This window comes from Myotis yumanensis, unplaced genomic scaffold (assembly GCF_028538775.1).
Source record: "Myotis yumanensis isolate MYYU_CA2020_CCGP unplaced genomic scaffold, mMyoYum1.0.hap1 SCAF_10, whole genome shotgun sequence".
NCBI classification, from domain to species: domain Eukaryota; kingdom Metazoa; phylum Chordata; class Mammalia; order Chiroptera; family Vespertilionidae; genus Myotis; species Myotis yumanensis.
The window spans coordinates 82,595,541-82,618,154 of NW_027223761.1; the positions used below are offsets into that span (position 1 = coordinate 82,595,541).

General features: G+C 45.6%; 1 protein-coding gene and 1 pseudogene across 1 annotated transcript in view; both read left to right on the plus strand.

The window, feature by feature from the left end:
- Positions 1-22,614, plus strand: part of UBE4A (ubiquitination factor E4A) — a 55,895-nt gene that overhangs the window by 6,164 nt on the left and 27,117 nt on the right. Inside the window, exons 2-10 of the mRNA XM_070426169.1 lie at positions 2,568-2,729; positions 15,972-16,145; positions 16,709-16,821; positions 17,489-17,641; positions 18,103-18,262; positions 18,607-18,809; positions 19,004-19,195; positions 20,070-20,403; positions 21,495-21,615. Of these exons, the coding sequence (XP_070282270.1) occupies positions 2,609-2,729; positions 15,972-16,145; positions 16,709-16,821; positions 17,489-17,641; positions 18,103-18,262; positions 18,607-18,809; positions 19,004-19,195; positions 20,070-20,403; positions 21,495-21,615 (1,571 nt within the window). The 5' untranslated portion in view covers positions 2,568-2,608. The remainder of the gene's footprint in view (positions 1-2,567; positions 2,730-15,971; positions 16,146-16,708; positions 16,822-17,488; positions 17,642-18,102; positions 18,263-18,606; positions 18,810-19,003; positions 19,196-20,069; positions 20,404-21,494; positions 21,616-22,614) is intronic.
- Positions 6,973-8,690, plus strand: LOC139017647 (cell cycle checkpoint protein RAD1 pseudogene; annotated as a pseudogene).

The following is a 22,614-nucleotide window of genomic DNA, read 5'->3' on the forward strand; positions in this document are numbered from 1 at the left end:
CCAAAGGCCTGAAGCTAATGTTTATTGAATCTGATAGGACTTGCTGGGGTCTCATGCCCACTCCTGAATCATCACTTTGGCCAGAGAAGACTATATTCTTTTTGGCCAGGCCAGATTCATGTGCCCCTTCCTGAGGCCAGTGGGTGAGGCCATCCCCTGTTAATATGTGGACTGGGAGTGGGACGGAGCCCAGGGGAGAGTGTGATGCTGTGTTGGAAAAGGAGGAGGATGTTTGGAGACAGAAAAGAACAAGTGCTCAGCATGCTCTCTGCACTGCTCAGGACGTCGGTGTGCCTCAGGGTAGCAGGTGGCTGGCAGTCAGTAAGCAATGAGACAGTTCTTGGTCCTCTACATGAATTAGGGTAATAATTAAGTGTATGCAGTGGTTAAATGGGGGAAGGTGCTCTCCAGCATCGTTGTTCATTTTAACACTACATATGCTAATTTTTTGCTTATTAAGCTCAACTAAACTATATGTAGCAAAAAATAAAGTACAGCAACGTCTAACAGTCCCTGGAAGCACTAAAGCACAGTACCACGCTGGGAGGAGACCAGACTGCCTGCCCAAGTCATTACAGCTAATTAGCCATTAGCTCTTGTGCAGAAAACTCCACAGAGGAACATGAAGCAACTGATGAGATGCAAGTGTTATTATAGTCTCTCTCCTCCAAAAAACAAGGGTAATTTCTCCGATTTGCATTAGCTGTTGTTGATAAGATTCAGTAAGGAGTCTTCACTCAATAAATTAAAGGTAGACCAAGTGTTCTTTTCTTCTCCTTCCTCATACCCCTTCCCTCACTTCTGCAGAGGCCTCTTTTCGTACAGCAGTTGCGCTTCCTTCCACACAGGAGATTCGTCTCCTGTGGCCTTATATTGTCAGAAACAGGAGAAAGCCCCTCAGGGGGCTCTGCTCATCCTGCTGTGCCTCTAAGTGCCCTGGGGCTTGAGGCAGAAATGTCATCAGAAGAGTGGGGCCACAAATACCTGTGAGGCATCCGTCTGCTACTTACACACCTTAGGAATTTGTGTGCCTTCAGTATTATAAACCATTAGACAAACAGTAAAAGTTAAATATAGAATTAATCAGCCCTGGCCAGTGTTCTCAGTGGATAGAGCGTCAGCCCTCGCACCAAAGGGTCTTGGGTTCGATTCCCGTTCAAGGGCACATACCTGGGTTGCAGGTTCAATCCCCAGCCCCAGTAGGGCACTTTCAGGAGGCTATCAGTCGATGTTTCTCCCCCTCCCCCCACTTCCCTTCCACTCACTCTAAAAATGAATGGAAAAATATCCTCCATGAGGATTAACTATGTTATACACACACACACACAGTGGGGCCTTGACTTACGAGTGTCCTGACTAACGAGTTTTTTGAGATACGAGCCATCTCTCGGCCGATTTTTTGCTTTGAGTTGCGAGCTAAAATTCGGGTTCCGAGCCAGCTTCAGATACCCCACTGCTAGTTGGTGCAGCGAACGTCACAGTGAACGCCACAACATCAGCCCAGCATCACGTGTCTCACTCATTCACTTTTTGATTTGACATACAAGTAATTTGAGTTACGAGCTCCGTCACGGAACGAATTAAACTCGTAAGTCAAGGCCCCACTGTATGATTAATCAAAGATCATTTAGTTTTTAGTGGAAGAAATATCAGTAGTTTTAAGCCTAGGGGTAGAGATAAATGTGTGTGTGTGTACATGTGTGTGTGTGTGTGTTTGTTTTAAAACCCACAACATGCTGCTAATCTGGTTTCTATCCTGATTTCCATGTCTTAATTTAGATAGCCTTACATGTAGTTTATATGTAACTGAGGAATTCCAGCTCCACTAAATAAAGTCACAGTAGCCTGAGCAAGTGCCACCTTATGCTCATGGTAACTGAAAACTGGTTGGCCAGCCTAGAGATTTAATCTGTAGTTTTTGTGATATTTTTTTTTCTTTTCTTTTCTTTTCTTTTCAATCCTCACCCAAGGATATTTTTCCATTGATTTTCAGAGAAAGTGGAAGGGAGGAAGGGATGGGAGAGAGAGAGAGAGATCAATGTGAGAGAGACACATCAATTGGTTGCCTCCCTAAGGCGCCCCTACCCAGGCTGGGGATCGAACCTGCAACCCAGGTATGTGCGGTGAATGCAAATTGAACCCGAGACCCGTCAGTGTGAGGGCTGGCGCTCTATCCACTGCGCAACACTGGCCAGGGCTTTGTGGAATTACTTTTAAATCTCACATTATTGTTTACAATTAATAGGTGAGTGCCCTCTTTTTCTTTCTACTTTACCTATTTTTGAAAGAACAAATGGAAGCATGTCATTAGATAAATGCATTCCAGTTGAACATTTTGCAAGGTGTGTGTTTGTTTACTTTAGCTACACCTAAAGGAGGCCAACTTGTCTAATTGGTAGATTTGTAACCATTTTGCCAAAATATCTTGAATCTTGAAACAATAATTTTATAGTCTTATCCAAAACCTTTTGAACTGTGTTGTATTTGAGAAATGGGAAAAGAAACAGCTGTGGGCATATTACAACTGTTATCTGGCCTTCTGTGTCTAACACCTCTCCTTTCTATAGCCCTTCCCCCCAGGTCTGCATGGAGGACACTTTAAAGTGAAATGACAGACCAGGAGAATAACAACAACATCTCAAGTAACCCCTTTGCTGCTCTTTTTGGCTCTCTGGCTGATGCCAAGCAGTTTGCAGCGATCCAAAAGGAGCAGCTGAAGCAGCAATCTGGTAAGTGGAGGAGCCGACAGCAGCAGCTGAGGTGACCTGGAGCGGGTCTTCCCACATTCAGTGTCTGTGGGTCCTTCGTTGCCATTGGAAGTTAAGTTTGGGGCGGAGTTGCTTTTGTTTGTTCGTTTAGGGCATAAGTTGGGGTCCGTAGGATTGTTCACTTTGATTTGTTTTCTTATGGGGTCCTTTCCTCCCTGTCCTGCCCCTGCAGAAAAAGATGATTTTGTAGTAACAGATGCTAATCAGGACCGCAGACGTCAAGTTGTTTTATTTTTTAAATTGTCTGGTAAAAGATAGTTAAAGAAATCTCTTTAACATAGAAACTGAACTTTTAGGTAGAGATATGGAAAGCAAATCACAACTATAGAAAGCAGATGTGTAAACAGAAATATTACAAAAGTTTTTGGCCTCCCGACAAGTAAATGAGATTTGTTCTCAAGCCCAGTACTTCAGAGTCTGTCTCCAGTGAAATGCTTCTTCCACACCATGGAGTGGTCACTGTTGTAGCTTCTTGCTGTGAGAACAGATCCCCAGAAAACAGGATCCGTAGCCTTCATGGGAGAAAAATCAGGATAGTAGCTCACTGGGCAGAAAACAGTTTGCTCATCTGGAACCAAAATTAAGATGAAGCCTCGCTTCTGCTTGTAAGGAGACAGACCAGAAGGATCAGGATGTGTTTCCAGACTTATCAGTCTTCAGAGAGTGTAGTGTCACAGTCTTTCAAGCCAGAAATTACTCCCCTCTGTTACCACAGAAGAATTATAGTGTTTTTCTTTTTAGGAAAGGAGAAATGTTTATATTTCCCTTTATTTTGCTTACTTCAGAAGTGTTTGGATATGTAGCTGGGTTGTAGCCGTGCTCTCTGATTAGGATTGAATAGGAAAGAGGTAAGGGAAGACGGATGCATAGTAGACAGGAGGGAGGAGGTGGCCAAAGCAAGGGAGATATAAATGTAATGCTGACCTTTGTGTGTGTGTTTATAACCACTTGTTCCCAGAGAGACCAGGAGAGAAATAGCAGGCAGTGCATCTTAACTGCTGACATTTCGTGTGCTAGAAAGAGGCCAGTCTGGGTCTCAGCCTCTGAAACCTCTCCCAGAATCATAGGATATGGGCTTAGAATGAGAAACCTTCATTAGGAGGTAGTAGGTGAGAAAGGAGAGTGAGGAACAGGAAAAAATAAGGAAATGAGAAAAAAAATTGTGAGTATGTGGTTGAGGGAAATTTTGCTAAGTAGGTCTTAGCTCCTGTTACTCTTGGGAGTTCAGAGAACTTAACAGTATATAAGCAGAGGGATGGGCGTGTCCTCTGACTGTAAACGGACATAGGCTGGCTCGAGCGGGGAGCGTTGTGGGCACCAGGCAGTGGGGACAAATCAGGTGCATGCCCTTTTGTTACTATTCTGGCACCTCATTGTCTTAGTTTGTTTACACTGAGTTTATCAGGCCACCACATCTAACCTATTCCACCAGCCCCGTGAGCACTCTGCCCAAACCTTTGCCTCATATATTGAGCTTCACTTTTATTTATTTACTAGAGGCTCAGAGCACAAATTCGTGCACCAGTGGGGTCCCTCGGCCTGGCCTGTGGGATTGGGCCGAAACTGGCTCTCCGACATCCCCCTAGGGGTCCTAGATTGTGAGAGGGTGCTGGCCAGGCAGAGAGACCCCACTGGTGGACAATCAGGGTCAGGGAGGGATGCGGGAGGTTGGCCAGCTGGAGAGGGATCACGGGGGGGCTCCAGAGCATGTCTGGTCCATCTTACTCAGTGCCGATCAGCCGGACCCCAGCAGCAAGCTAACCTAGCAGTCAGAGCGTCTGCCCCCTGGTGGTCAGTGCACATCATAGCGAGTGGTTGAACGGCCTTAACATATCATTAGCATATTACGCTTTGGTTGAACAGACGACCAGACTCTTAGCATAATAGGCTTTTCTTATATAGGATTTATTTATTCATCATTTATTTATTTTTGATTCAGAGAGGAAGAGAGAGGGCGAGAGAGAGAGATAAAACATCAATGATGAGAGAGAATCATTGATCGGCTGCTTCCTGCATGCCCCACTCTGGGGATCAAACCTGCAATCCAGGCGTGTGCCCTGACCAGGAATTGAACCATAACCTCCTGGTTCATAGGTCGACACTCAACTGAGCCACACCGGCCCAGCTGAGCTTCACTTTTACTAAACTCACCACAGTGAAGCCACTCTTCTGAGACTTTTCAATGGACTTTCTAAGTAACCATTTTGTCAATGACATGCAGACTCCTGGGTGGCGTTGAGTGAACAATGCTACTTTTAAATTCATTGACCGCCAGTGCCATTCTCGAGGCAGTCTTTTAAGTTGCTTTATAAAGAAGTAAACAGCCCTAGCTGGTTTGGCTCAGTGGATAGAGCGTCGGCCTGCGGACTAAAGGGTCCCAGGTTCGATTCCGGCCAAGGGCACATGCCCGGGTTGTGAGCTCAATGCCCAGTAGGGGGCGTGCAGGAGGCAGCTGATCAATGATTCTCTCTCATCATTGATGTTTCTATCTCCCTCTCCCTTCCTCTCTGAAATCAATAAATATTTTTTTTAAAAGAAGTAAACAGATTAATCAATAAGAAAAAGGTAACAAATTAGAAAGAACAAAAGATATGAGCAAGCAATATAGATACAATAACGAAGATTTTAAAAATCAGTCTCACTAGTATTTAGAGAAATGCCCATTAAAAACAATTAGAGCCCTAGCCGGCTTGGCTCAGTGGATAGAGCGTCAGCCTGCGGACTGAAGGGTCCCAGGTTCGATTCCGGCCAAGGGCACATGCCTGGGTTGCGGGCTCAATCCCCAGTTGGGGTGTGCAGGAGGCAGGCGATCAATGATTCTCTCTCATCATTGATGTTTCTATCTCTCTCTCCTTCTCCCTTCCTCTCTGAAACCAATAAAGAAATATATTTTTTAAAAAAAATTAGATAGTTATAGTTTCTTTTTACCTGTGACATCTATGAAAATATTCTTGTTGAGCATGTAAATCAGAGCAGTATTTCTGGGGTAATTTAGTAGTATATGTTAACTTTTAAATGTTCAAGTTCCTTAATCCAGCAATTCTACTTCTACAAATTTAGCCTGCAGAAATACTAGTGCACAAAAAGAGTAAGTTATATTCTGTGTAGTATTGTTTGAAATCATGCAAAATTGGTAACAGTCCAGTGTTCATCAGTTGAGAAGCAGCTACATAAATCACAGTTGTACATATAATGCAATACAATGAAGGAGGTTGGCCTATAAGTAATTTAACAGAGAAAGGTGTTGGTGCTGATTACGTGTAAAAAGCAAGCTGAAAAGCAATGTATACAATATGATTCCATTTTTTATAAAAACTAAAAATCACACTAATGAATGATAGCACCAGCATAGGGGAAAATATGGAAAACTTTGCTGAGTTAAAGGGTTGTCCATAGGGAACTGGTTCAGAAAATATTACAGTGGAACCTTGGTTCTCCTTAATTCATTCTGGAAAGCTGTTCAAGAAGCAATTTGCTCAAAAACCGAATCATTTTTTTCCCATTAGAAAAAATGTAAATTGAATTAATCCGTTCCAGACCCCCAAATGATTCCCTGTTTTAACCTTTTTTATAGACAGTACATGTCTAATATACTATTTAATCTGTGAACAAAAACTTTTTAAATGTATTGAGCCACCCCTTCCCAGCCTTAAACAAGTCGCTTTCAGTACTCAGTCCAGGGGTTTCTTTCAGGAAGTCAGCACACAGCATCTCACATCTGCGCTTTTTCATGTATCGCTGCTTCCAGAGCGCAGTCACGGCTCGCTGCTTTTCATTTATCCAAATCAGCAACAGTTTTCTACCTCTTCCGTTGCCTGCGGTCATTGTTTCTTTCACACTCTTAGCAACATTAGCATTCTTTTTTTTCCTTTGTTGATTAAGGTATTACATATGTGTCCTTATCCCCCCTTTGCCCCCCACCCCCCCATTAACATTCTTGATGGCCTCTTTATGTTTTAAAATTGTCCTAATCCATTGCACCAGCAACAAAAGCAAGAAAAAAAAAAAAATTCAAGCACAATCTCCTGCGATGTTAACAATGCCATTTAGCAGGGAAACTGCCTCCTCTCCTTTGTCTGCAGCCTGAGAAACCATGTCATGCTGAGGTATCTGCAGGAAAGGGTTGTCAGGTAGACAATCAAAGTTTTGTTCCTCAGCTGAGACATATTTTCTGTGAACTTGGTCAAAAACTGAATTGTTGGCGATGAGAAATGTTCAAGAACAGAGGTATGGCCCTAGCCCCATGGTTGGCAAACTGCGGCTCTTTGGCCCCTTGAGTGTGGCTCTTCCTAAGCCTTAGGAGTACCCTAATTAAGTTAATAACAGTGTACCTACCTATGTAGTTTAAGTTTAAAAAATTTGGCTTTCAAAAGCAATTTCAATCGTTGTATTGATATTTGGCTCTTTTGACTAATGAGTTTGCCGACCACTGCAGCCAATTTGGCTCAGTGGATGGAGCGTCAGCCTTCAGACTGAAGGGTCCCAGGTTCGATTCCAGTCAAGGGCACATGCCTGGCTTGTGGGCTCGATCCCCAGTGAGGGGTATGCAGGAGGCAGGCGATCAATGATTCTCTCTCATCATTGATGTTTCTATCTCTCTCTCCCTTTCCCTTCCTCTCTGAAATAAATAAAAATATATTTTAAAAAAATAAAGAACTGTGGTTTGGCCATATTTACAGTATATTTTCCTGTACAGTTTGGAACTGTTAAAACAAACGTGCGCTGGCTGGGAAAGGCTCTCAGGCCTCCAGCCCCACACAAAGGTGCCTTGTGGTCCCCGGGAGCAGGTGTTGCCCCAGGGGCATCCCTCACGTGGTGGACGGGGCCCCTCACAAACCAGCAGTTTCCAGGTGAGTGACTACAGCCCGGTGGCCAGCCTCGACAACGTTCGGGACCGCCACAGTCCTGAGGCCACGTGTCCAAGAACATGCCAAGCGCTTCACTGCTGAAAATGGAATCAAGGTCGCAGTGAGAAACGCCAAGTGCCTGCAAACAAATGCTTTCATTCGGGCTGGAACATTTCAAGAGTTTAAGGTTCAGGAGGAGCCTGTTACTTTTCAAATTAGCCGCCCTGTTAGACGGCTTACCTGTATTTGAGTCAAGTCCTGTGCCAGGAATTTAACTGCATTTCGGATGTGTACCGCGGTCTGGTCACCCTTTGCTGCTGCTATTTCTGGAAGAAGAGTGGTGACAGTTCGTGAGGTCAGTACTCAGAAGCCTGAGGCCACAGGGGCTTGATTTCTGCAGCACCAATGTCAGTAATAAAATTGTCCTCAGTCTGGGGCTCCGTGAAGCGTTTTCCAAGTTGGATATGACAAAGGAGGCCTACAGGTCGCCCTGTCTCCTAGTTATTTGCTTTTGGGGATGCAGGAAGCTCCCACTGTGACTATCCCAAAGATTCTGATCTGATGAAATCATTAAACTGTAATCAGACCCAAGTCAACAGACACAAGATTTCCTTACTGAAGCCTTCCGCACAGGATTTGGTCCTGTCGTTAAGGTGTCCATTCCAACAGGTCACCAAGGGTTCCTCTCATTACAGTAGTGATTAGAGATGAGGACGGACAGGTATGTTTTGTAGAGAATTACTGCTGCTTGGCAAAGTTCCTGAGTCTGCCTTCAGTATGGCTGTGCACTGTGACATTTGTGTCTACATGCATGATAGGTCGTGTTCTCATTCTCATTATTTTGTACTGGGTTTCCTAAAGGGAAGAGATGTGGACGAGACAGGATCAAGAGCCCTGTACCCTGAAGTTACTGTATATTGTGTAAGTAAATGTTTTCACGCAGTCACAGGTTGTCCAATACTGGACTATCCTGTGGTTCTGTCTTTTGAACTCATGGGAATTATTATGAGCCAAGATGAAAAAATTATCTATTTAGTTCAAGTAGGATATGCCAAAAGTCTGAAAATGTAAAGTTTGATGGAGCCAAATATAAATGTTCTTTTATTTATTTACTACTAGTAAAAGCAAAGGCCTATGGGCATTGCTTATTAGTTTGAATTCTGAAAATATATCTTAAAGCAGTGATTCTTAAAGTGTTTTGTCCAAACCAACACCATCAACATCACCTAGAAATTTGTCAGAAACTCTGCAAGTGGGCCCACAAGCCTCCCCTGCGCCCCGGGAATGCTGATGTGTGCTGAAGTGTGAGAACCACGGTGTGGGAGGACACCTTAAAGAAAAGGCACTCAGTAGCATTGAAGTGGTTGCTTCTCCATGATTCCTCACAAGCCTTCTGAAACAGGCATCACCAAACAAGTCTGAATAATTATATGAATTACATAAATTTATTTTTAAAGTATTCATCTTGAAGACATCTATGAACAAGGTCTAAAACAGTCTTCAGAGTGAGAGATTCTTGTTCTCAAACCTGTTCCGTGTGGTGAGTACTTATTACATTCCTTCTGTTTCCCTATAAGAGTTCCTCAACCAAACTTAGGTGGAGAGAGCCAGTTAAGTGGTTTTGCATTTCGTGGGTAATTTACAATGAAATAATTTTGTGGCATGTAGATATTTAATAAAATGTATTACTAAAAAATGAAGAAAAAAATATGTTCTCTTAAAATCCAGAAAAAAAACAAACATTTAAAATAATTAAAGGCACATTGATCTAGTAGATAATTTTTTTATCCCTAGGATAAAAAATTTTCCCTAGGATTCTATAGAGAAAATCATGTTGCTAATTTTAGCACTGTGGTGTACAATTAATTATGAGTAGAAAGAATGAAACTTTTGATTTGCAAAAGGTGGTAGGACTTAGCCAGGATTTCAGAATCTGAACTTAAGATATTGCCTAATACAACTTAACAGCAAAACAAAAAATAAAGCAACAAACAATCCAATTTAAAAATAGGCAGATGGTCTGAAGAGACCATCTTCCAAAAAGGACGTACAGATGACCAGCAGGCACGTGAAAAGGCAATCAATATCACTAATCACTGGAAGTGACATTGAAACCACAGTGAGACACCACCTCACATTTGCTAGAATGGCCATTATCAAAAAGACAAGAAATAACAAGTGTTGGTGAAGCTGTGGAGAAAAGGGAGCCCTGGTGCACTGTTGGTGGGAATGTAAATTGGTACAGCCACTATGGAAAACAGTATGAAGGTTCCTCAAAAAAAATTAAAACTAGAACTGTCACAGAGTACAGATAAAAAAAAAAACGTGACATATACATATAATGGAATATTCTTCAGCAATAAAAAGAATAAAATCTTGCCCTAACCGCTGTGGCTCAGTAGATAGAGCGTCAGCCTGTGAAGGGTCCCAGGTTCGATTCCGGTCAAGGGCATGTACCTTGATTGCGGGCACATCCCCAGTAGGGGGTGTGCAGGAGGCAGCTGATTGGTGTCTCTCTCATCGATGTTTCTAACTCTCTATTCCTCTCCCTTCTCCTCTGTAAAAAAATCAATACAGTATTTTTTTTTTAAAAAAAAAAAAAAGAAGAAGAAAATCTTGCCATTTGTGACAATATGGATGGACCTTGAGGGTATTATGTTAAGTGAAATACGTCAGACAGAGAAAGACAAATTCTGTATGATCTCACTTATCCTATCTAATAAAGAGGGAATATGCTAATTGACCCTCACGCCGTCGCAAAGATGGCGGCAGCCATAGCCAATAAGGAGGGAATATGCTAATTGACTGACCCGCCCTCAAAGATGGCGGCGCCCAGTCCCCTCAGCCCCACCGGGGTGGCAGGCACGTGGCAAGGCTGGGCCTGCCCCCAGGCAGGCCCGGCCACTCCACACGCCTGCCTCCAGAGCCCCCCAGTCCTCTCAGCCCCCCAGCCACCCAGGGCCGGCCCAAGGCACAGGCAAGCCTCAGGTGACGGCTGCCCAGCCATCCAGGGCTGCCCTAGGCTCAGGTAACCAGAGCCGGCCGAGGTTTGCGCTGCCACCAGTAGCAGCAGCAGAGGTGTGATGGAGCATCGCCTTCCCCTGATCGCTGGGTCACCTGCCCCTGAGGACTCTTGGACTGTGAGAGGGGGCAGGCTGGGCAGAGGGACCCCTCCTCCAGTGCATGAATTTTAATGCACCAGGCCTCTAGTCCTCCTATATAATAAAAGCCTAGCATGCTAAGTGTCCGGTCATCCAATTGGCCGTTAAACCAATCAAAGAGTAATATGCTAATGATATGCTAAGGCCGCTCAATTGCTCGCTATGATGTGCACTAACCACCACGGGGCAGACAGTTGACTGGTCAGCCAGTCGATATGATGTGTACTGACCACCATGGGGCAGACACTCTGACTAGTAGGTTAGCTTGCTGCTGGGGTCTGGCTGATTGGGACTGAGCAAGACAGGCCAGACACGCCCTGGAGCCCTGCCACAGTCCCTCCCCAACTGGCCAACCACCCACATCACTCCCTGGCTCCAGTCATGCACCAGTAGGGTCCCTCAGCCTGGCCTGCACCCTCTCACAATCTGGGACCCCTCAGGGGATGTCAGAGAGCCGGTTTCAGCCTGTCAGCAGAACGACTGGTCACTATGACACACACTGACCTCCAGGGGGCAGATACTCAATGCAGGAGCTGCCCCCTGGTGGTCAGTGCACTCCCACAGGGGGAGCACTGCTCAGCCAGAAGCCAGGCTCATGGCTGGTGAGCACAGCGGCAGTGGCGGGAGGGCCCAGGCCAGGCTGAAGGACCCGCCCCCCATGCACGAATTTCATGCACTGGGCCTCTAGTCTATCTGCACTAATAAAAGACAAACATGCAAATTGACCATACCTTTGCTATGCTTTAAGCCACGCCCGCCAGCCAATCAGAGCGACTATATGCAAATTAACCCAACCAAGATAACAGCCGGCAGCCACAGAGCTGGAGCAAGCAGGAGGCTTGGTTGCCCCAGTGATGGAGGAAGCCAAGCTTCCTGCCTGCCACGGCCCACTCTGAGCTCCACTCAAGGCAACAAAGTTTCAATTATAGAAGGTAAATAAATCCCAGAAGAAAAGAAGAAAAAAAGAGAGGCTGGGAATTTCTGTCGCGGGGGGGGGGGGGGGGGGGGGGGGCTTGGCCAGCCTGAAAACGGCCCTCAGCCCCTCACCCAGACTGGCCAGGCACCCCAGTGGGGACCCCTAAGTGGGGACCCTAAAGGGGATGTGGCCAGCCTGAAAACAGCCATCAACCCCTCACCCAGGCTGGCCAAACCTCCATGGGATGAGGGTCCCCACTGGGCGGGGCTTGACCAGCCTGCAAACAGCCATCAACCCCTCACCCAGGCTGTCCAGGCACCCCAGTGGGGACCCCCACCCTAAAGGGGGTGTGACCAGCCTGCAAACAGCCATCAGCCCCTCACGCAGGCTGGCCAGGCACCCCAGTGGGGACCCCCACCCTGAAGAGGATGTGACCAGCTGCAAACAGCCATCAGCCTCTCACCCAGGCTGGCCAGGCACCCCAGCGGGACCCCCACCCTGATCCGGGACACCCTTCAGGGCAAACCAGCCGGCCCCCACCTGTGCACCAGGCTTCTATCCTATATAATAAAAGGGTAATATGCAAATTGACCCTAACAGCAGAACGACTGGGAATGACTGGTCATTATGACACATGCAGACCACCATTGACCAGACGCTCAATGCAGGAGCTGCCCCCTGGTGGTCAGTGCACTCCCACAGGGGGAGGTCTGCTCAGCCACAAGGCAGACTGACGGCTGCCAGTATAGTGGTGGTGGTGGGAGCCTCTCCCGCCTCCTCAGCAGATAAGGATGTCCGACTGCCGCTTAGGCCTGCTCCCCCTGGCAAGTGGACATCCCCCGAGGGCTCCCGGGCTGCCAGAGGGATGTCTGACTGCCAGCTTAGGCCCAATCCCCCGGGGAGTGGGCCTAAGCCAGCAGGTGGTCATCCCCCAAGGGGTCCCAGACTGTGAGAGGGCACAGGCCGGGCCGAGGGACCCCCTCCCCCCCGAGTACACAAATTTTTGTGCACTGGGCCTCTAGTCTATATATATATCAAATGAAGGAATATGCAAATTTGTCTAGGACAGTGTCACATCACGACTCTTCACAGGGTCGGCGTGGCTACAGGGCAGCACTCCAGGTCTAGGCGTGATTTCGTCCCACCCAGGCAGACTCGCCCATGGCCCACAGCCAAATCCCAACACCGACCTGGGGTTTACTAAACTTTCCTGGAGCTGCTCCCCACACCCCCACCCCCTGCCTCAGGACCGCGCTGCCCTCAGCAGGGCGCCCTGCCAGTATCCTGACAGGTGGGTGCCCTGGGAGAGGCGAGTGGGACGGGAGCTACAGGGAGCCACGGAGGGGTGGGGCCGCCAGGGGGTCTGAGGAGAGCGCCTGAAGGAAGAAGAAGCTTTGGCGAAGCAGCCGGCCAGGAGGCGGGCGGCCCAAGGGGCACAGAGTGGCGCCGAGGAAGGGTGCACCAGAGGGGGCTGGTGGGCGGGGGTCTGCCTCGCCCGTGGAGAGCGAGGTTCTGCAGTGGCCCCAAGATGCGGCATGGCCTGGCAGGAAACGAGGCAATGACTGCTGACATGGAAGGACCCCCGGGCAGAGGGGCGCGGACCCGCAGCCCTGAGGCGGGGGTTGAGGGGCAGTGCCACCTCGGTGGAGGGGTGCTGCACTGCTGGGTACCCCACTGTGGCGGTTCGGCAAAGCTCCCGGCACTAGCCGGGCCTCTCCACGGCCTGTGCACTTGAGAGGCTTAGACTCCTGCTCCCTCCTTGGCCCAAAAGCAAGCCCACACCCACCCCAACCTGCTCCGCCAGCCCCCACGGCAGCACGCGCCTGCATGGTGAGTGCAGAGCCTACCACCTGCTCCCCAGAAGGGGGCGCAGTAAAGAATGAGGGCAGGGAGGGGGGAAGGAAAGAATGTGAAGCATCCATGATGAAGAGGTGTTTGAGAATGAGGCTTGGAAGCCTCACGGGGAGGTTTGTTCTGTTTGCCCTTCGGCTGTCCCTTAGGAAAGGTGGAGAGCATGGCTGTGAGGGCTCCCTGCGCGCTGAGTCCAGTTCCGCAGCCAACTAGAATTGGCCTCAGTTTCCTGGTCTGTAAAATGGATTAAGCGTGTCCCAGTGCCTTCACTGAGCTTTGAGGGCCAATTGAAATCCTATATAAAGAAAATGAGGGAAGAGGTGAGAAAGAAAAGGAAGGTCGAGCAACACAAAAGAAAGATTGGAAGGAGCCTGTAAACCTATTGTCACTTAAATAGGGAATATAGTCAACAGTGTTGTAATGACGGTATGATGCCAGGTGGTACTGGAAATATCAGGGAGCACTTTGTAAAATATATGATTGTCTAACCCAGGGGTGGGCAAACTTTTTGACTCGAGGGCCACAATGGGTTCTTAAACTGGACCGGAGGGCCGGAACAAAAGCATGGATGGAGTGTTTGTGTGAACTAATATAAATTCAAAGTAAACATCATTACATAAAAGGGTATGGTCTTTTTTTTTTTAGTTTTATTCATTTCAAACGGGCTGGATCCGGCCCGCGGGCCGTAGTTTGCCCACGGTTGGTAACCACTATTCTGTAACTAATATAAAACCTGAAACTAATACAAAATAAATATTGAATGTAAAGAAATGAAACTAGGAGCGAAATTTTTCTAAATTTCAAAGTTTAAATAAAGGCTATAAAGGAAGGAAGAGAGAGAATAAAAATAGTGTTTTTCATTTTACCACTTTATTGTCTTTTCAGTACATGAAAAAGACAGTTGTCTTTATGTGATGCTTTTATACTTTTCTAAGTCATTATCTCATTTGAAGTTCAGGGCAACTTAAAGACAAGATAATTATTCCCTCTACTATTCAAAGAAAGGAAATCCTGGTGTCTGGCCCCAGTGATTCAATCGTCAAGCCCTTATTGTAAAGCAGGGTTAGTGAAATTTTCTGTGAAGGGTTATATCTATCTATACTAATAAAAGCCTTGGGGGTGATCAGGCTGGCTGGCAGAAGCGGTTAGGATGTCTGACTGCCGGTTTAGGCCTGATCCCACAGGCAGTCGGGCATCCCCCGAAGGGTCCAAGATTGGAGAGGGTGCAGGCTGGGCTGAGGGACACCCCCTCCCCCTGTGCATGAATTTCATGCACCGGGCCACTAGTTTCCTATATAATAGAAGGCTAATATGCAAATCAACCAAATGGTGGAACGATCGGTTGCTATGACAAGCACTGACCACCAGGGGGCAGATGCTCAATGCAGGAGCTGCCCCCTCATGGTCACTGTGCTCCCACAGGGGAAGCACTGCTGAGCCAGAAGCCGAGCTCACGGCTGGCAGCGCTAAGGAGTGGGCACAAGCTGTCAGTTGAACATCCCCCTGAGGGCTCCCGCACTATGTGAGAGTGCAGGCTGGGCTGAGGGACCCCCCGAGTGCACAAATTTTGTGCACCGGACCTCTAGTGTATATATATAAAAGCATAAGTGACTGTTTGACCATTTGGTAGCTATGATGCACACTGACCACCAGGTGGCAGATGCTCAATGCACAGGCATGGAAATATGGAACAGACTGATGAATCTCAGCAGAAAGGGGGAATGGGGAAGGGCGGGGAGAGATTAACCAAAGGTCTAATATGCATACTAGAGGCCTGATGCACAGATTCATGTACCAGTGTGGTCCCTCAGCCTGGCCTGCAGGGACCAGGCCAAAACTGGCAGTCTGACATCCCCCAAGGGGTCCCAGATGATAAGAGAATGCAGGCCAGGCTGAGGGACCCTACCAGTGGACAAATGAATCCGTGCACCGGGCCTCTAGTATGTGAAATAAAAAAGAGCTCACAGATAGAGAACAGGCGGGGTGGGAAGTGAGCAAAATGAGTGAAGGTATCCAAAGATGGGAACTTTCAGTTATAAATAAGTCTATGAGGTTGTAATTATATAGCAGGTGACTATAATTAATAATACTATATTCCATATTTGAAAGTTGCTAACAGAGTAGATCTTAAAAGTTCTCATCACAAGAAAAAAATATTCCAACTACGTATTGTGAAATATGTTAACTAGACTTATTTTGGTGAACATTTCACAATACATACAAATATCAAATCTTATATACCTGGAACTAAATGTTATATCTCAATTTTTTAAAAATATTGACTGACTTGAGATGTTCATTGATTAGCTGATTAACTTGTTTTACCTGCAAAATTATCCTTCTCTTGGTTACATTTATCATTTTGGGGACTATGCTTGGTTCTCTTAAGAGAGAGGAACGTGACTGTTATGGCTTCTGTTTTTGGCAGATGAACTCCAGCCTAGCCCGGATGACTCGGATAATAGCGTGTCAGAGAGCCTGGATGAATTTGATTACTCTGTGGCTGAAATTAGCCGCTCATTCCGCTCACAGCAGGAAATATGTGAGCAACTCAACATCAATCACATGATCCAGAGGATCTTCCTCATTACTCTGGACAACAGTGAGTTACACACTTGCAACCGGTCTGTTCGTTGCTCTGCTCTTCCCTCTCAGGCTAGGGACTTGCTCTGAGAAATCTGTTGTATCTAATAGTTAAACAAACTTGCTGTACTCCTGGAACACGGTGCTTGGATTTCAGTGAAACTTTGACATAACCTAAAATCAGTGTTTAGACACAGATGGAACTTTCATTCTAAGTTTGATACTGACTGTGCTGTATAGCTGCTTGCCTTTACTACCTCAGAGGTGACCTCAGCATTTAGATGGAAGTCCTCCAGCGGTATGAGACAATGTTTCCACTCTGTGCCTTCTCTGCAGTTAAACCCAAAGTTAGTCGAATGTCTGGGATTTACTCTTTAAATGTCATGGTGTTAGGTTTATACCAAGTCCATGCTCAGTAATTGGGGGGCGGGGGGACTTAAATCTTCAGATGCTGCTTAATAAGTCAAGGTTATTCTAATATCACCCGAGTCAAACTTGGAGTTCAAGAGAAGTGCTGTCTAGATGGGTTGTCTATAAACAGAAGCATTATCCTTAACCGACCAGATTAAAACCATTTCCCAGGTGACCCGAGCATGAAAAGTGGGAATGGTATCCCCAGCCGCTGTGTGTATTTGGAAGAAATGGCAGTAGACCTCGAAGATCAAGACTGGCTTGATATGAACAACGTTGAGCAGGTAGCGTTCACATGTTCCTTATGTGTGCCGTCAGCAGAAGCTAGCCGTGCAGCTGAGCCCTGCTTACCTTTCTCCAGCCACGGTTTTGCTCTCCTTCATCTCTTTGTGGTTTGGGGTGTTCCTCTGTTGGTATCTTCTTACCAGCATGGCCACATGTCCAAATGTACCCACTCTTTAAGACCAGTTAAAATGTCATCTCTTTCTTCTTTGTATCTTTCCCAAAATCAAAACAGGCATTTTACCTTATAGGTGCCTAATTAACATTAAAGGAATAAAAGTTGGGTAGGGAAGACATTGACAACTTTGTACATTTAAATTATCTTTATATAAGTTTGAGTGAGGTCAGCAATCACAGTGTAGTAGATTTCACATGAGTTTAATTGCTGATTCTCTATACCATTCAACAAATATTCTTTTAATGCTTATTCTGTGCTAGGGGCAATACTAAACATTTGAGCTTGATTTAGGATAACTTTATATATACACAATTATGTTGTATATATAATATCTTCTATAGTAATAAGACACTGGGTACTATTTTCCCCTTTACACTACATCCTGTGATTCTCACAATAACCTGTGTCAGAATTACCTTTTACATCTTGATGTTCTAGGGTTGACTTTGCAGTGGTTTAGTATTTTTGTTTTTTGGGTCTTTTCTTAATAGGCTGTCTTTGCTCGCTTACTACTTCAAGATCCCGGCAACCACTTGATCAACATGACCTCTTCTCCGACGATCAATCTCTCTGCCGATCGAGATGCAGGGGAGAAGCACGCCTTTTGTTACCTTTATTCCTGCTTCCAGAGAGCCAAGGAAGAGGTAACAATGATAATAATTCCCTTGAGCAGGTTTTGTTCTCTTGGCTATGACCAAAGAGTTAGATCAGTGTCTTTTATGTCAGTGTATGTGCATCGCAGTATACCTGTAATGGATGCTGATATGAGGCACCATTAGTTTTGTGTTCTAAAGTTTTAGTGTTTCTGTGCTTGGGACCCACCCTTTCCCAGTGAACCAGTGCCTCTGATTCTTCCTACAAACCTCGTACACATCACACCTTTAAGGAAGGTCTGATAAATCCTTTTCACAGAGGTGTGATAATAGAGTAGGCCATGCGTGTCACTTCCAGGATTGGAATTCTAACAGGTGGGTGATTCCTTAAAGAATGAACTCGCATGAATGTTCAAGGACAACCTTGTTTGGAACACGCGGTCTTTGCTGTGTGCACCCCTATTCCAGGGCGTTAACCAGGCTCTTCCCTCTCTTCTCTGTGCTGTTTCCAGATTACCAAGGTTCCAGAGAACCTGCTGCCTTTCGCGGTGCAGTGCAGGAACCTCACCGTGTCCAATACACGGACGGTCCTCCTCACCCCAGAGATCTATGTGGACCAGAACATCCATGAGCAGCTGGTAGATTTGATGTTGGAGGCCATCCAGGGAGCCCGTGAGTACATAAGCAAGAGCTGTGCTCATCTACATTTTGATTTCCAGCCCTAACCGGTTTGGCTCAGTGGATAGAGCGTCAGCCTGCAGACTAGGGGTCCCAGGTTCGATTCTGGTTGGGGACATGTACCTTGGTTGCGGGCACATACCCGGTGGGGAATCAAATATAAAACTCTTCCTGGTGCATTGGAAAGCCTCGGAGCCACTGCGGTTCCAGAAAAATTAAGGATGCGAGTTCACACCTTGAATATCAGTATAGTTACCGACAGTAGAAGAGTAAAAAGCGGGGTATAAAGCACATGAAGTTCCTATGGTCTCTTTCCTTTCTCCTTTGCCTTCTGTTAGATTTTGAAGATGTGACTGAATTTCTGGAAGAGGTCATTGAAGCCTTGCTATTGGATGAGGAAGTCCGAACATTTCCAGAGGTCATGACCCCAGTGTTTGATATTTTGTTGGGCCGAATAAAAGACCTGGAGCTCTGCCAGATGCTGCTGTACGCGTACCTGGACATCCTGCTCTACCTCACCAGGCAGAAGGACATGGCCAAGGTAACGGAGGTGTAAGCACCGAGCTGGAGGTTCAGTAATGTGTGCTTCCCTGTCCCGAGGGCCCTAGGACGTTACCTGCTGAATAAGAGAAAGATGTGCTGGTTGTTGTGTAGACTTAACTCCTTGAGGCCCTCTCATCCATCACGTTTATCTCATCATACAAACAAGTAAGTAGGACTTCTCTTCTCCTACAGGTTTTTGTAGAATACATTCAGCCCAAGGACCTTAGCAATGGGCAGATGTACCAGAAGACCTTGCTGGGAGTAATCCTAAATATCTCTTGCTTATTAAAGACTCCGGGTGTCGTGGAAAATCATGGCTATTTCTTGAGTCCATCTCGCTCCAGCCCCCAGGAGATCAAAGTACAGGAGGCGAACATCCATCAGGTGGAACTGTTTATGTGTATCCCAGCCCCTATCTTAGGTTAAGTCGTTTCCTCGGGAAGCAGGGCCAGATGAGGCTGCTTGAGCTCGCTGGAAAGCAGGCTTTCTACTATAACCGTGTAAAAAAAGCCCTCTCTAGTGTGTGCTGAGAGTCGAGGAAAAACCTTCGTGTGGGTTAAAGACTAACCTGCTGCTCCTCTTCCTCTTGGCCCTGGTTTTCCTCGTCGACCTATTTCTTATAACTTTAGCTCCTAAATCTTCTGACTGATCTCCAGCCTACAAACTAATTTTTTTCCTCTCCCTCCTTCCTGTGTCCTCTCTATTTGGGCTTCTTAGCATTCATTATAGTAGAAGTCTGGCCAACATGAGGCAGTAAATGGTTGAATTGGGGGTAGTTTGCATCTCCCATCCTCACAACTCTCTAAAGCCCAGATTTGCAAATTACAGCAGCAGCCAAATCCTGCCTGCTTTTGTAAATAGTTTGTAAATAGTTTGATTGAGCACAGCCATGCCCATTTGTGTATGTGTGGTTATGGTTTGACCTCATGCCACAATGGTAGAGTTGAATAGTTACTACAGCGACCATATGGCATGAAAAGCCAAAAATATTTATCATTTGACCCTCTGCAGAAACAGGTTACTGACCCTACTCTAAAGCTCCATCAGTGCCCCCTGCAGTTGGGCAGCTTGTCAGGAAATCTCTCGTAAGTGCCCAGAAAATTGCTTAAATTAGAACTGGGGATAAGGCACAGGAAGAGTACGGAAGAGATTAGGATTGGCATATTTTTAGAAATTGACAGTGGCTAAGGTTTGGGAGCAACAAATATTAGGATTGTGAAACTGGAATGTTCTGTGGTTATGTTTTCTGGTTAAACAGTTCATGGCTCAGTTCCATGAAAAGATCTACCAGATGCTGAAGAACTTACTCCAGCTCTCCCCAGAAACCAGACATTGCGTCCTGTCCTGGCTGGGAAACTGTTTGCATGCAAATGCAGGCCGCACCAAGATCTGGGCCAACCAGATGCCAGAAATCTTCTTCCAGATGTATGCCTCGGATGCCTTCTTTCTCAACCTGGGTGCTGCTCTCCTGAAGCTGTGCCAGCCATTTTGCAAACCTAGGTCCTCGCGGCTCCTCACCTTTAACCCCACTTACTGTGCGCTGAAGGAGTTGAATGATGAAGAACGAAAAATAAAAAATGTACACATGAGAGGTAGGGGAGTACTGGGCTTCCCACAACGTGTGTGTGTGTGTGTGTGTGTGTGTGTGTGTGTGTGTGTCAGGCACTCACAACCTTATCCTTTCTCACAAAGGTGCCTCGTAGAAGATGAGGCAGAGAGAAGAGCTATTATAAATCTTACAAGGACAGGCTTTTCAAAATAACACTGGTGGCTTTCAGTTGTTGTGCTTTAGTGAGACCTCTCTGAATTTGGTAACCTTGGGTATTCATTCATTATTTCTTTAAAAATGAATGAAGCACAGTCCTTATCCTTTATGAATTCAGAAATGCCAGGAGAAGGCAGATAGATTGATAGGTAACCATAATATGGTGTAGGGCTGAGCTATGGAAACACAGAGGAAGGAGTAAGAAATTCTACAGAAGTTGGAGGTCTTCATAGCTGATCTTTGAGAGAGGAAAGCAGCAAAAGAATCCCTTTATAAGAGGGACTAACAAGTATAAAGGCACAAAGCTATGGAGAGGCTTGACTAAGGAATAGTGAGAAGGTCATTGTGGCTAAAGCAAGGGGTAGGTGGGAGGAGGGAAGGGTATGGGAACAGCAGGAAATGAGTCTGGGGAGGCAGAAGATTGAGACCAGATTAGAGAAAACAACAATTACAGAGAAGTGGAAAGAAATCATTCATAATTCTACCACTCAGAATGAATCATGCTTAATTTCAGTGAATGTAATTCCTCCCAGTTTTATAACTCTTATTAGAGTTGTAAAAGTAAGACATGTTCAAAAGCAAATAATCTTAAATACAGAAAAACACAAAATACCTGGTAGCTACAGTGATCCATTCTGTAGCATCTGAAAAATCTAGTTATCTATCATTCCTTTTAATTTTTTGTATTTCATGATCAAGTAAAGAAATTTAACTGCATTTCTGTGGATAGTGAGAGCCAAAAGATATTTTTAGACAAAGGAGTGGTGATGTGATAAGATTTGTTTTTAAGAAGATATTACTTTAAAAAGAAAGATATCGCTGGTAGCAGTAAGGAAGTGGAACTAGAATCAGGGGCCCCAGGAGACCAGGAGAGATGCCTGTGGCAAGCCGTTTACTGTGCCTTCTGACTTCTTTGAGGTTTGGACAAAGAAACCTGTCTTATCCCAGCTGTGCAGGAGCCAAAGTTTCCCCAGAGCTACAACCTTGTAACGGAGAACCTTGTCCTGACAGAGTACACCTTACACTTGGGATTTCACAGGTAACTCTCCTGATGGCGCTAGGAAAGAACCATACAATCGTGCTGATGAGCAGGAAGCTCAGAGGCGTCTCGCAACCTCGCTTCCCCCAGAAGGAAGGCTCGCATTAGGGTCTGGTAGGAAAAGGCATTATTTGCATTTATTTGTGTTTACATGAATTGGTTTTGTCCAAATAACTTGAATTTATGTTTAATTATTGATGTATTAAACTTACTAAAATTAAAGATACACTAGTATTTTTCTCTAAACTTGCAAATTTTAAAATCACTGTCTTCTATTGTTATCTGTCAAAGTGGAATTGTTTTCATTTAATATTTCACTCTCTGCTCTTGAATATTCATTACTTACTACTCCTGATGAAAAGAGACCAAGCTGTACTCTATGGTGTAGAGACAAGATTAAAGAAATGTTTATAAGGGATTCCACTAAGGTCAGTAAGACTGCAAAAGATTCACGTTTCAAAGATAAAGGGGGCCCTAACTGGTTTGGCTCAGTGGATAGAGCATCGACCTGCTGACTGAAAGATAAAGGGGATTCTAGAAGTGTGAAGGTTCTAGAACTAGAGGGTATAACTTTCAAAAATGGTTCTGGTTCTAGCTAGCTGTAGTTATTCTAGAATTTTGTTTCCCTCTGGTTCAGCTGATTATGACGACGAGTATAAATAAGAAGAGAAAAAACTACTCACTCATAGTTGTAGTCTACATCAGGGGTAGGCAACCGTTTTTCTGCCAAGGGCTGGTTGCTTATTTATAACATCATTCACAGACCACACAAAATTATCAGTTTAAAAATTAGCCTGCTCTGTGTGGTCAAACATTTAATTAATTCACCCCTAATGCCGTGGCAGGGCCAGACCAAATGATTTCATGGGCCGGACATTCCCCACCTCTGGTTTAGAGGATGGAATATTGAGGGTAGCAGTTTTTTAATACCTTATCAGGGTACTTAAATTGACAGGGCATTGTTCAAAACTTAGCAAATCTCTTAAAAAATGAAATTAC